The following is a 12507-nucleotide window of genomic DNA, read 5'->3' as shown; positions in this document are numbered from 1 at the left end:
CCCTTTCCCCCTGACGTATGACTTCAAAAACCTCCTTATACTCCAGGCTCTGGGATGACGCAGGGCTCAGGTAAAGTGTTACCAGATCACAGATAGATACTGAGACCGTGCCAGGTTGTAGCTGTTAGTGTTAAGTGTGAGAGCCAAGGGCTTTTTCTTGTTCCTGAAAATGACTCCTGCGTTTACAACAATGAACACAATCACTGTGGTCCACTGGGCCTCACACCAGCAGCATTGCATTACCGTGCTTGCCTCCCTACTGTTCTCCTGTTCTTTTCATCCTTCCCTCTTTTCTCCTCTGACTCAGCTGTTTTGTAGGAAACTCCGTCTCTTTGAAGAAGGGAAGAATCTTTCATTACTCGACAGCAGGGAGAGAGAAGGAGATGATAGGGACAGAATAACTGCCCCATTGTCTTCGCCCTTCCCTCTATCCACCAATGATAATTGTGTTGAGCTAATTACAGAGAGCTGCTACAACAGGTGTGGGACTCTGCACCTGGGTAAAGACCTCTGAGTGCATGTGTGTGTGTGTGTGTGTGAGACAGAAAAAGGGCTGTGTGTGTGTGTGTAAGACAGAAACAAGGGCTGTGTGTGTGTGTGTGTGTGTGTGTGTGTGTGTGTGTGTGTGTGTGTGTGTGTGTGCGCGTGCGTGCGTGCGTGCGTGCGTGCGTGCGTGTGTGTGTGTGTGTGTGTGTGTGACTACGCAATTCTGGGTGAAAGTGTGTATGACATTTTGTGTATGTCAGTGATTGAGATCACACAAAACTGTGTGTCACATGCTTACTAAACCTTACATGTTGCTTAATAGCACTCAGACATTGGTCACCATATTGTATCACAGACAACTGTAATGTCACAATCAGCACGGACCTATAGCAGTCTGAACCCCATCTGTGGTTAATTATAAAGCTACAGACAACATCTGTATGACATTACTGGAAAGTTGAAATTAGCACACAAACACAGTCTCACTCTCACTCATACACCACATTGAATTTCAAATGAGAGTGATTACAATCACCTAATTGATAAATGTAACCACAGGGAGCCTCTTCTCATGATTCATAATCTATAACCAGTCTTTCTCAGTGGCATGTTTTTTGATGTCAGCACAGTAAGAATTTGGGGAGACAGAACTGGAGGCAAAAGTGATGATGTAAGCAGGGTTCTCTCACGAACTGATGTTTTTTCTGGCTTTTTACCGTAAAGCAATTCATTTGAGAGGCTGACCGGAAGAAAGGAAGCCATTTGGCCGGACGCCAGAGGAGGATCATGATAGTTTGAGTTTTCTGGGACGTCATAGAGCTTCACTCTCAAAACAAAAAAAGTGGGAAAATGTTTTGTAAAGACGTCTGGCAGACTAGACAGTGAAACTGACTGGATACTACAAAACTGTGACAGAAACAAGTTCATGTTACTCACTCCAAATGATATCACCTGTCTGCTGTCTGTTAATGACAGCTACTTGCTGCTTTATGCTTAATGAGCTGGATTTTTTTTATAGGGCCAGGGGAGTGTACCACATTAATGAAAGTGGAAACCCTGCCGGTCTGTGTGTTACATCAACCAAAAGGGAAATTAAAATGTCCCCTGCTTTTAAGTCACCAGCTTTGTCCTTTATGACGGTTTACCTAAAGGTAAGGTAAACCTTTGTGTGTGGTCGTCACAGTCTCATTTGCTTCCCTGAGTCATGTGACCAATGTGACCATTATTACAGGAAATGAGAATGTGCCTTTGGAGCAGACGATAATGTAGCTGTGTGATCACCTCCTTAGTCAAGCAGTTCTACCTGCAGACTCATCATTTAACATCAACGGGGAATGAGTCCTGCATCGCCACCTTGTGGAATGTTTCTCTGGGGTGGCGGCTGAGGCGAGTGCCAAGCCCCAGGGGCCCTGCTGTGGGAAACAAGCTTGTCAAAGACCATACGGAAACTGTAAGTCTTTTAGACTAGAATTCAGCATTTTATTAAAAACAAGTAGTTCGAAAACATACATGGAAGCCAAGTAAAACACTCATGTAAAGCATAACACTACGCGGCCCAACAGACATAGGGTTTTACTCCCTGCTTTAAAAAAAAAAAATCCTATAAAGAAATACCAAAGCCAGTACATTTCTTTTACTTGAAAATATCTAAATGAATAAATGAAATGATATGAAGATGTCATGAAAAACAAACAACCTGCCAATAAAATGCAGAAAGCATGTCCAGTTTGCATTTTAATGGTGTGCAGTTGGCTGTTTCTGGTGATATCCTTTTTTATTTCTGAGACATCCATAGAGAGACAAATATGGGCTTCCTCAAAGCCGAGTCCTCTGATTGGCAGGGAGCTCATCCTGGTCGAGTCCCCACAAGAAGGTGCGGAGACGTGTAACTTCCTTTTGGAGCTCGCAGCTTGGGATTGGCTGGGAGAGGTCAAGGCGTGGCGTCTCATTTGGCAGGATAAGAGGAGGATGGTCCAGGAAACTCTCAAAGATGTCTACAATATGAGAAAAGAATTAGCAACAATGGACAAAACAAAATCTCATTGTATCATTTTCTGATTTGAATGTTTGATTTGTAACTTTTATTAGTTTTATTTATTCATTACCTCCATTGAGCTCTGTGCCAGGTGGAGGAGCCCAGGATGCTGGTGGGGCTCTAGTTGGTCCCAGTTTGTAATGGGTGAGCAGGTGGTGCAGCTGGGCAGGACTCAATAAGGCATGGTCCTCCTGTAAACTGGTCCAGGAAGACTAGAAGAGGACAAATTGTTAGATAGTATTCTAGCTTACAGCTGAGAAGGTATACTGCACATATATATATAACTGTCACCTGGATGAGTCGAGTCTTGGGAATACACAGAAAGTTGACTGTGATGGACAGTTTCTTCATAAATTCAGAGGCTATGTCTCCTAAGCCCGCCCCCTGTAGCCAGTCCAGAACCAAGTCCAAGTTTGTACGGATCTGGACGGCTCTGGACCAAGAAAACAGTCCATCTAAAAAAATGGAAGAGGACGTGGGGAAGAACAGAAAGAGAAATCTGTGACAGTAAGTCTAGATGGATATTGTAAATTTCAGATTCAGTGCTGCAACTTTTACAAATTATAGCACTTAGCATTATCTCATAATTGTCACTTGTGGTCACACAGGATTTATTTAACCCGTGCATTCTCACCTCTCTCAAGTAAAGTATTGAGCAAGGAGGTGTTGGTGAAGAAGAAGAGGTAGCCAAAAGTTTGGGAGGTGAGTGGTGGAGAAAGACACGCCTCCCGTGACAGCATCAGGGAACAGCGGTACACCTCCATCAGTCCGGCAACCTTTGGCGGTAAGGCGGACACATCGTCCACCTCTCCTCCTTGTTTCTCTTCTCCCTCTGCGCCCAGAGCTCCATCCTTCTCTTTGTCCTTCTCCTCAGTGGAGAAAGGGTTGGTGTCCAGTAGGGCTGGAAGAAGTGAGTACAGGGTCTTTGTGGACAGAAAGGACAGAACGTTAATGTGTTTATAAAATTAAAAAACATCTTTTGGATGATGGATGGAAAAGGTATAGTTTAAGCTTGGATATATTCAGCTGAGAGGAAGGTGGAGAGTTCTTTTCTCATTCGTAGCCACTCTTGTGGTGAATGAAAATGTTGGTTGGTCAGTCCACCCTTTTGATCTAGAAACAAGTCAATAATTGTGATTACCATGAAATTTGGTACAGACATTAATGGTCCACGGAAGTTGAATCCTACTGACCTTGGTGATCCTCTGACTTTTACTCTAGCGCCATCATCAGGTCAAAATTTGAATTTGGTGTATATCATTAAATTCCCAACAACACAAATCTCATGACATTTCTGTCAAATGTTGTTATGTTTTCAGTTAAATGCTAAATTCTGTAGCATATGAGAGCAAACTAGCACTGAATACATACCTGCAGTATACATCAGACATCTATCATTGTTGTTGTGCACGTTTTAGCTACTACCATGTCTGTAAACATGTCAGTGTGTCCCAAATCCATACTGCTCTCATTCTAAGCTGTTTCTTCATTTGTTTATTGATACAGTGATAAAACAAGTGATAAAATGATGTATAGAGTAAAAAAATAAATGCAAGTAAATACTAAATATGGCTTGTTTTTTAAGTGTGCTTTTGATACACTCTATTGTCCCACAATGCAATGCACAAAAGACAAGGAGGAGCTGCGCACAGCTGGAAAACATTTAAATAAATTGTGGGTGGTGGTGAGACAGTTCCAGAAAAAAAAAAAAGAATTATGTCTTAAGAAAGACAGTTTGGTATGAAGTTTAATTGGAAGTTGCTCTCCAAAGTTACAGTTTAACAAACATGTCATATCACACATTAAATTATATAGTATGCTGATTTTCATACTAACTGCTTTAACAGTATGTAGTGTTGATTAGTGTGTAGAACACTGTATAGAATTATCATGTAGTATGGATTTGGGATGTGACGTTTGTTTTTTTTACCTTGGTGAGGTGATACACACACTGCTGGAAGGTGTGCATGATGACATCATCCAGCTGTGCCAGAGCTTCTGAACAGGTGTCCATGTCAGCTGTCAAAACTGGATCCCCAGGGGCTTAAAAAAAAACAATCATTAAGATCAATCAGAGACTCTATCAGCTTTCAATTCTGTGTTCAACATTGCCAAAACCTTGTGATAATGTATTTCTGTTCAGCCTCTAAAGGTTATTTTTTCTGAAGCCAGTATTTTTCCAAATTACTCTCACCTTCAAACTCCCACTCCTTTTCCATGGTTTCAACTCTGACCTGGAAGAAGTTTAGGAGCTCTGTGGCATTTGACATCCAGAAAATGAGGGGTCGAAGGTCAGATGACAGTTTTTGGACATTTGGCGCGCTTATCTCCCCTTCTTGCTCTGTCGAACTGGACACAACATTTATGTAATGCCACAGTCATGCTAGATGTAAAATTATTGTGAACATTCTCCTGTCACTGTTTTGTTTATGTTTTAAAAGAGAAACATATCATACCGTGAGTAAAAATAGACCTAGTCATTATTACCCAACTATATTCAAGCCATCACTGTGTTAGAATGATTTCATCATACCACAAAAATGTACCAAAGACATAACAGCACAAGCACAAATGTATCATGATTCACTCAGCAGGAGATCTCTAAACAGAGGAAACATTACGTCGCACATAAATGTTCTTACTTTTGCGTGGGATGCTTATCCCCAAATTCCTTAATGTTATCCTGTAACGAGAGTTGGAGACAGAAGAGAGGAGAGACATCTTAGTGTGGGGGTGGAGGAGGGCGAGCAGAGTCTAGCCCTGCAGCCAGGACAATTACAGCACATTTTCCAGCAGGAGGGAAGTGACATCAGCTCATCCTCGCTCCCGTTCACAACCCAGCAGGCCACAATGAAGGGCATATGTCTGTCTTCTGGTTTTGCTGTCTGACTGAATGTGGCAATCTCAATCTGCCTACCTGATGTTTTTCTGCCAAGTTTTGTCTACGTGTGGTCGGGGCCATAGTATCATGAAACATTGTCCTAAAAAAGTTCACAGGCAATTTGTCTGTTAAATGAGACATTTTTTTACCTCTGATATGTGTTAAAAATTAACTGAACATATCTGAACATATCTGTACATCCTAAGGTTTTTTTTTTTTTTTTTTTTTTTTTTTTTTTTTTTTTTTTTTTTAGATATACGAACAGCATGGCTTTTTGGACAATGATGTCTGTCTGTTCTCTGGTCCACCAATTGAAATGCCTTGAAAATTGGTGCATACATTCATGGTCCCCAGAGGATGAATCCTACTGCCTTTTGTGATCCCCTGACCTTTTCTCCAGCACCACCAGCAGGTTGACATTTTGAGCTTTTAGTGAATCATCTTGACAACTTTCCCCTGACCTTTGATTTGGCATCATCATAAGGTCAGTTTCAATTTGTCCACTGCTTTGGTTGACAAACAAGACAAATGACATTTCCATCAGCATCAGCTGTACTTTAGCAAATGCTGAACTATGATCAACAAAGTGAACTTAACAACCATTACACCTATACCTGCAAAAAAAGAAACATATTAACTTGGCTGGATAAAGCTAACAGTTTTTGACACAATTTCTTCAAATTTGGCTCATTTCATTGAAAGGATGAATTGATTTGATTTTTTTTTTTTGGGGGGGGGGGCAAAGGTCAAAGGTGAAGGTTATTGTGACCTCATTTTGACGCATTCTTGTGAACGGAATATCTCAGGACGCCCTCAATGATATTTCTTCACTTGGACTCATTGATGCACTAATTTGACTTTTGGTGGTCAAAGGTCAAAAATCACTGTGACCTCACAAAACACGTTTGTGACCATAACACAAGAATTCATGCACTAATTATGAAAAGATTTCACACAAATGTCTAATAGGATAAAATGGTGAAGTCCTAACATTTTATGTCCAAAAGGTCAAAGGTCAACATATATTCTAGGAGTTTAGGCAGACACTAAAAACACATCTCTTACGACTTTACCTTGAACAGTAGAACTTTAGTAGCACTTAAAATGACACTTACTGATAGAACTTTGTAGTTTGGCTTTCTTGAAGAAATTGTATTTACTTGAGTCCTGTTGTTCTGGGTTTTGTACCCTCATGGTTGAAATGCACTTATTGTAAGTCGCTTTGGATAAAAGCGTCAACTAAATGAAATGTAATGTAAATGTAACATGGTTGTAAACTGCAACTTGACAGAGGCATACAAACTTGAGGCAGTAGTTCTAGTTTTATTTCATAGATCAAGCTGTTGTGTATATGTTTACTTACCCAGACAATTTCTTTGATTAGATTGGCTGACTTAAGTAATATCTGTGGTGTTAGAGCAGGGTCCAGGTGTTTGGAGGCGTGATCTATCATGATTGACAGTAGATAAGCAGGAGCTAAAGGCCCACCACCAGAGTCTGGAGAGGAATTTTTGGAGATTATCTCCTAAGAGGAAAGTAAGGGATAAACATAACGCATGTCATGAAGACAATTTTTCTACAAGATAACAGTCAGACAGTTTATCTAAGTTTATTCCCTTCTCACCTGTAACAAGGCATCTGCATGTCGAGGATGGAATTTCAAAACAGCCTCAGTAGATCCCAGGTACTGCCTCAGTGCTTCCTGTCTATCCACCAACCCTGAAGGGCAGCAGGTGGTGGAGGCATCCGCCTGCCATGGCAGAGTCAATGCCAGCGGTGGAGCTGGAGTCACACGAGGGTCACGGTACAGGAAAAGGAAGTGGTTCCCTAGACCAATCACATCCCCAGGCTTTAGGACTGTCTCCCTGTAAACAGCCACTCCGTTGTGTGTGACTGCACCGCCTCTGAATGGCCGCATCAGGACTAGGATAAAATGAATATAGATTTTGATCAATTTTATCAAACCATGCAAGTCTTATACCATGGATCTACGTTTGATTTGAGCCAGGGTTGTTGGTACCTTGTCCAGTAGGTGTCTCTGGAACAGCCGAGTCTCTCCTGACCAGTAAGTGTCTGGCCAAAAGGTCAGGAGCAGAGAGGAACGTGTCCACTTTCAGAGGCCTCTTCCCCTTCCTCTCCCTCTCTCTGTCTTTCTCTCTCTCCTTCATTGTGGGTTTTCTTCCAAACACATGTGTATGTCCCGCCATGATGTACAAAACAAAGTCCTAAACAAAACACAGAGCGGAGAGTCAGGGAGGTCTGTTATCTTTTAAGTGCTACGGTTTATATCAATCTTCCATCAGATGTTAAGTTGGACAGAAGGCGGTTGAGAAGGAATGAAGTGTGTCACAGTTTGCTACAATGGAGACCTGTGTGAGGTCATTGTGGGAGATGAAGTGATGTACACAGATGGGTTCTGGGCATTCGATGGGTAAATTGTTGAGGCATTGTGCTGCTCTGAGGCTGTTTTGTGCGGGATGGTGAATGGGAGAAGCTTGTTGAGGGATGGAAACCCTGATGGTATGTGGCGATTATAGACATGCAGGTATGATGTCACGTACAGGGTGTGTGCACGAGTGTTGCTCTGCGCAGCTTCGCTGCACTTCGTTTGCATATGTGCACATCAAAGCACCTTGCTATTGACTATATGTGCATGTCATTGTGTTTGTGTTGGTGTGTCTTCATGTGTTTACATAGTGTACGTGTGTGGGTGTTGTTTGTAAGTATATGGGTGTGTGATATAATCTGCTAGCATGTCTTGCCTTGCTCTGATCGTAACCCTGCAGCAACAGGAAATAGGGCCGGTCAGTGGGTGGAAGGATCAGACTTTGTGACATCACTTCCAGGTCACAGCTGGAGTAATCTCTCTCGTCCTCTGCTGGCTGGTTTGTCCATCCAACCTTTGCTTCAGCTTTTGACGCTCTAACCTGAAGAAATGGTTTAAGACATTAAATTATTGTTAGAAGAAAATAATGCATGATTAATTCTGTTTGTCCTCACTGTATCATTATCTTTACCTCTCCTGGCTGTGGGCTGATCATGCTCACAAAGTTCTTCCTGTCTTGCACCCCTCCACTGTTGCTAGGCCGGTTGCCAGCACCTCGGGGGTCATTGCTGACATGGTTGCCTTGGCGACGGCGCAGACTCAGGTTCATGTCACTGATGCTCCTCCTGAGCTCTGAGTTCCTTCCACGGTGACCACGCTCGCTCTCCTCTGGTCCACCGCCTGATGAATTCCTGCTCCGCCTCCAGCGCACACCTGTAGCCCAGACAACCCGAGCATCAATCAGTTTCTCCCTGTGTTGTGCCAGGTTTCCCTTTGCATTCCACCATACCTGTCTGCTGAGCCTCACACATACCTTGGTAGTTCTCTCCCTCTCTCTCACGCTCCTTCTCCCTCTCTCTCTCTTCTCTCTCATAGTCTTCCTTCCTTTGAATTTCAAAGCGACGCTCAAATCCTTCCTTAGGCCGCCACATGTCCACTAACAACAAAGGACATTCCCATGGGGCAACGCTTCTCCGGCACTCTGTCTCCCATTTGATAGCTCCATCTGGATGCTGGATGGGCTTTCCAATGACATCACACAACAGGAAGTCCTCAGGGCTGTGTTTCTGGAGAACTAGAAGGTAATGGAGGAAGAGAGGAGGAGGAGGAGGAGGAGGTTAATTATTTTTCCATAACACTGCTGTTTATGTTTATATTAAGTCATTCCCAATTGGTTTAAAATCTTTGAGCAAACAATTCCTAGTAATGGATCACAGCAGAGGTCCCAATGAGAGAAAATTTCCCTCTCTCGTACCTGCGTCATCTGTCTCTTCCCTCTCTCTCTCAGTGTAGCGAGTGATGACCTGGGCGATGAGCTGCCGGGCTGTAGAGTGGATGTTGGCCAGCAGAGAGCGATAGTTGGCTCCACTGGAGAGAGCATCCCCATAGATCTTGATCAGGCCTGGGGCAGAGGAAGAGACAGGGGGCAAGTAGTGGTGGGAGGAGGGGGCAGCCGAATGAGCCCAAACCTCTCTCTCCCTCTCCCCCACCGCCCGGTCCCGGTCACTGTTGGAACGCCCCCTCAGGAAGAGATGGGAAAGGCGCTTTGTGCGGGACTGGGACCCAGCAGGCCGCGGCCTGAGGAAGGCCGGGGAAGGAGACGGGGATGGGGTAGGGGAAGCCAGCGAAGGGGTGGAGTTAGAAAGGGAAGAGGAAGGAGCAGAGAGGGCCTCGTGGAGGGAGGCTGCGTCAGAGCTGGTCGTCGACCTGCAAACAACAGAGCAGGGGAAGACAGATGGAGGAGAGAGGAAGGAGAGAGGAAGGGACTAGTCAGCTGTGAATTATGACTGACAAACAACAAGAACTAAAATAAAACACGGAAAGGTTACAGGGTTGAAAAGATACTAATGACAGTAGAAGTAAGATAAGATGACATCAAGACACAAACATTACTCATCAGCCACTGAATTCTAACTGGACAATATTTAGCAATTTCGTCCCATATTAATACACATGACAAAGAAACAAGAGATAAAAAGTGAGTTAAAGAACTTCACACTGACTTGACAGAGACAGCGCTGGGCCAACGACCTCCAAGCTTGGCAAAGTGTTTCCTCGGGGAGTTAATCCACAAACCCACTGGGAAATGGAGCTTTCTGAAGCGAGGACTACCAGACCCCTCCATCTGACCAAGAAGAATGCAGAGATTAAAATGTTTTGTTCTTTCTTTCTATTGAATCATCTGCTACATTTCAAAATACATGAATGTTAGGTTCCCTCTAATCTACTGACAAACTCTACCAGAGAATGGATCAAAACAATAAAACAATGGAATGATGTCACTCTCAAAAATACCAACAGGATACCTACAGCAGGTTGTCAACATGGTGAAAACAAACAAGAAGAAATGACATCCCCTCATGCCCCCACCCACAGCCCCTGAAAATCAGAGTGTGTATTTCCCATTCTCAAACAGGAAGCATGTTTTGCAGGACTCTGTCCCAGCTGTCGCACTGACAGGGGAAAAACCCACTCTAAAGGCCCTGTCCATATCTTGAATTACCATCACAATTTAAGTACACAAATGCTTTTTTTTTTTTTTTTACCTACAATCAGAATTTGGAGGGTTTAAAAGTAGTTATTGTACCCATGTGGAAAACTATCACCTCTTTGGAGCATAATATCTGAAACTAATACGATATATCAACTAATATATAATATCATAACATGAGTGTTTGCACCTTAAATCTGCATAATCATTGGCAGGTTATCTCTTGACACAAGTGTCCTCACCTAGAATCTGTTATCATTTAAGGCAGAAAAGATGGCAGTTTTCAATGAGCCTCTTCTCGTACATTATACTCTGAAGTATTCTAAAAACCAAACAAAATGATACAAGACAGAAATACAAAATTAAATTACTCCATTTTGAATAAACTTACCCACAGTTACTTCTGATCTCTTTACAGTGTATTATGATAATCCTTCGCCACCTTGATGCAAATGCGCAGCTCACAGTAAATTAACACCCGTGTATGTTTTCTTCTTCTCACGACGAAAGTCCATTTTTTAAAGGCCTCAGCTCATCACACATGTACATAGGCATCTCTTATTCTAATTGCCTGTTTGTTAACGTCTTTTCTCAACTAAAATGCTCTTGTCTTTAGTTCTTCTCTCCAACTGGGAAAATGCTGCCTACCTTTCTCTGGCTTCTAGCCGCTCTGGGTCTATAGATAGAGAAACGGGCCCATTGTTCTAAGTGACAGAATTTCCTTCCTTTGCTTTGGACAACACCTATATCCTGACTGAGTGAGAGAGAGAGAGAGAGGGAGAGGGAGAGACTGGTAAAAGTGAGGGAACGGTAAATTTATACACTTATGGGTGTCTGAGACCTTGTTGGGAATATTATATACACTATTGTACAATTCAAAGCAATCAAGAAATGTATCTTTTGATCTGTCTGGGTTGAACAGAAATGTGAATTTGTCCTGATTAAGTTTAATTACACAAAACAGGGTCTAAGAGCTTCGACAGATTCTAAAGATTTAAATCTTCTCTGATTAGAGAGAATATCACAGTGCATTACAAAATACAGAAAAGGGCCCAGTTTGAAGTTTTGCTGGAAAGAGAATGAAGGAAACACACACAGAGAGACAGGAAACTTGAGGGAGACACCTGTGATCTTTGACCTGGTCTTCAACAGAAGGATGTTAATGGAAAGAGAAAGGAGACTGTCACAGTGTCCCAATTCAGGGGCTCGATCCTCTAAAGTCCACACTGCTCCACCGAATTCGTCATAACAGGCCACCAAGACTTGTTGGCTCCTCCACTGTTTCCATTTTCCTGCTGAGAAAAGATTACTTTGATTTAAATAGGGACAAAGTACAGCAACAGTATGATGAGCCTGACACTGTCACTAATTCTCACTGTCAGTTCCAAATAAAAAGGCATTATATTACACTTTTATTTGTGAACAGGTAAATACAGAACACAGACTGCCTCCTGTGTGCCAAAGATTAAAAAGCAATGTCTGGACTTAGACATATTGGAATCATCATGTTCATGAGTCATTAATGTTATGACTTTGGACTTAACAAAAAGAAGATATACACTTCAACTCTAAAACTAAAAAAATACTTAAAACACCTAGGCCCAAAGATATGCACATCTGGCTGTAAATGCGTTAAAACTTGACCCTGCAGCAGAAACAGGGGCCAAGTCTGCAAGATATGAATCTCCTGAGAATACAGACGGTCACTTACACTTACAAATGGTGTGTTTCAGGACAAGTATTGTGGGTAGTCGATGTTAAGATGCCCAGGGACTCCAGATAAAAATTTGCCATCAGCTAAAACTGGTCTTTCCTCTTTTTGAATCGATGTTGTACATTGTCTCTGATATAGCCCTAAATAAGTTTAATACATGAACTAAACTCACACTCGCTTTGCTTCACTGCTGCAAAAGCAACATTTATAATTTTTTTTACACGAAGTCGAGCTATTGACACCGTAACAGATCAATAAAACAGAACAAAAAAATAAATAATTGTAAACCTTTAAAACTGAAGTTGACAACACAGCGCTGTCACTGAAAGTCAGCTGTGACCTCACCACCTCATAT

General features: G+C 42.4%; 1 protein-coding gene across 1 annotated transcript; it reads right to left on the bottom strand.

The window, feature by feature from the left end:
• Positions 1-1941: 1941 nt before the first annotated feature.
• Positions 1942-11091, bottom strand: rasip1 (Ras interacting protein 1). The gene is made up of 16 exons (XM_069142555.1): positions 10830-11091; positions 9951-10072; positions 9203-9654; positions 8762-9022; positions 8420-8661; positions 8165-8329; positions 7423-7627; positions 7027-7325; positions 6766-6927; positions 5164-5204; positions 4716-4870; positions 4452-4564; positions 3156-3444; positions 2813-2976; positions 2592-2733; positions 1942-2480 (listed from the first exon to the last, which is right to left on the bottom strand). Exons 2-16 carry the CDS (start codon positions 10070-10072, stop codon positions 2302-2304), a joined length of 2991 nt encoding a protein of 996 aa, XP_068998656.1. The 5' UTR covers positions 10830-11091; the 3' UTR covers positions 1942-2301.
• Between the last annotated feature and the right edge of the window lie 1416 nt (positions 11092-12507).

Source organism: Embiotoca jacksoni, unplaced genomic scaffold (assembly GCF_022577435.1).
Source record: "Embiotoca jacksoni isolate LCO1_2020_lvr unplaced genomic scaffold, fEmbJac1.0.p SCAF_11, whole genome shotgun sequence".
NCBI lineage: Eukaryota > Metazoa > Chordata > Actinopteri > Embiotocidae > Embiotoca > Embiotoca jacksoni.
This window is presented reverse-complemented; position numbering and strand designations above follow the sequence as displayed.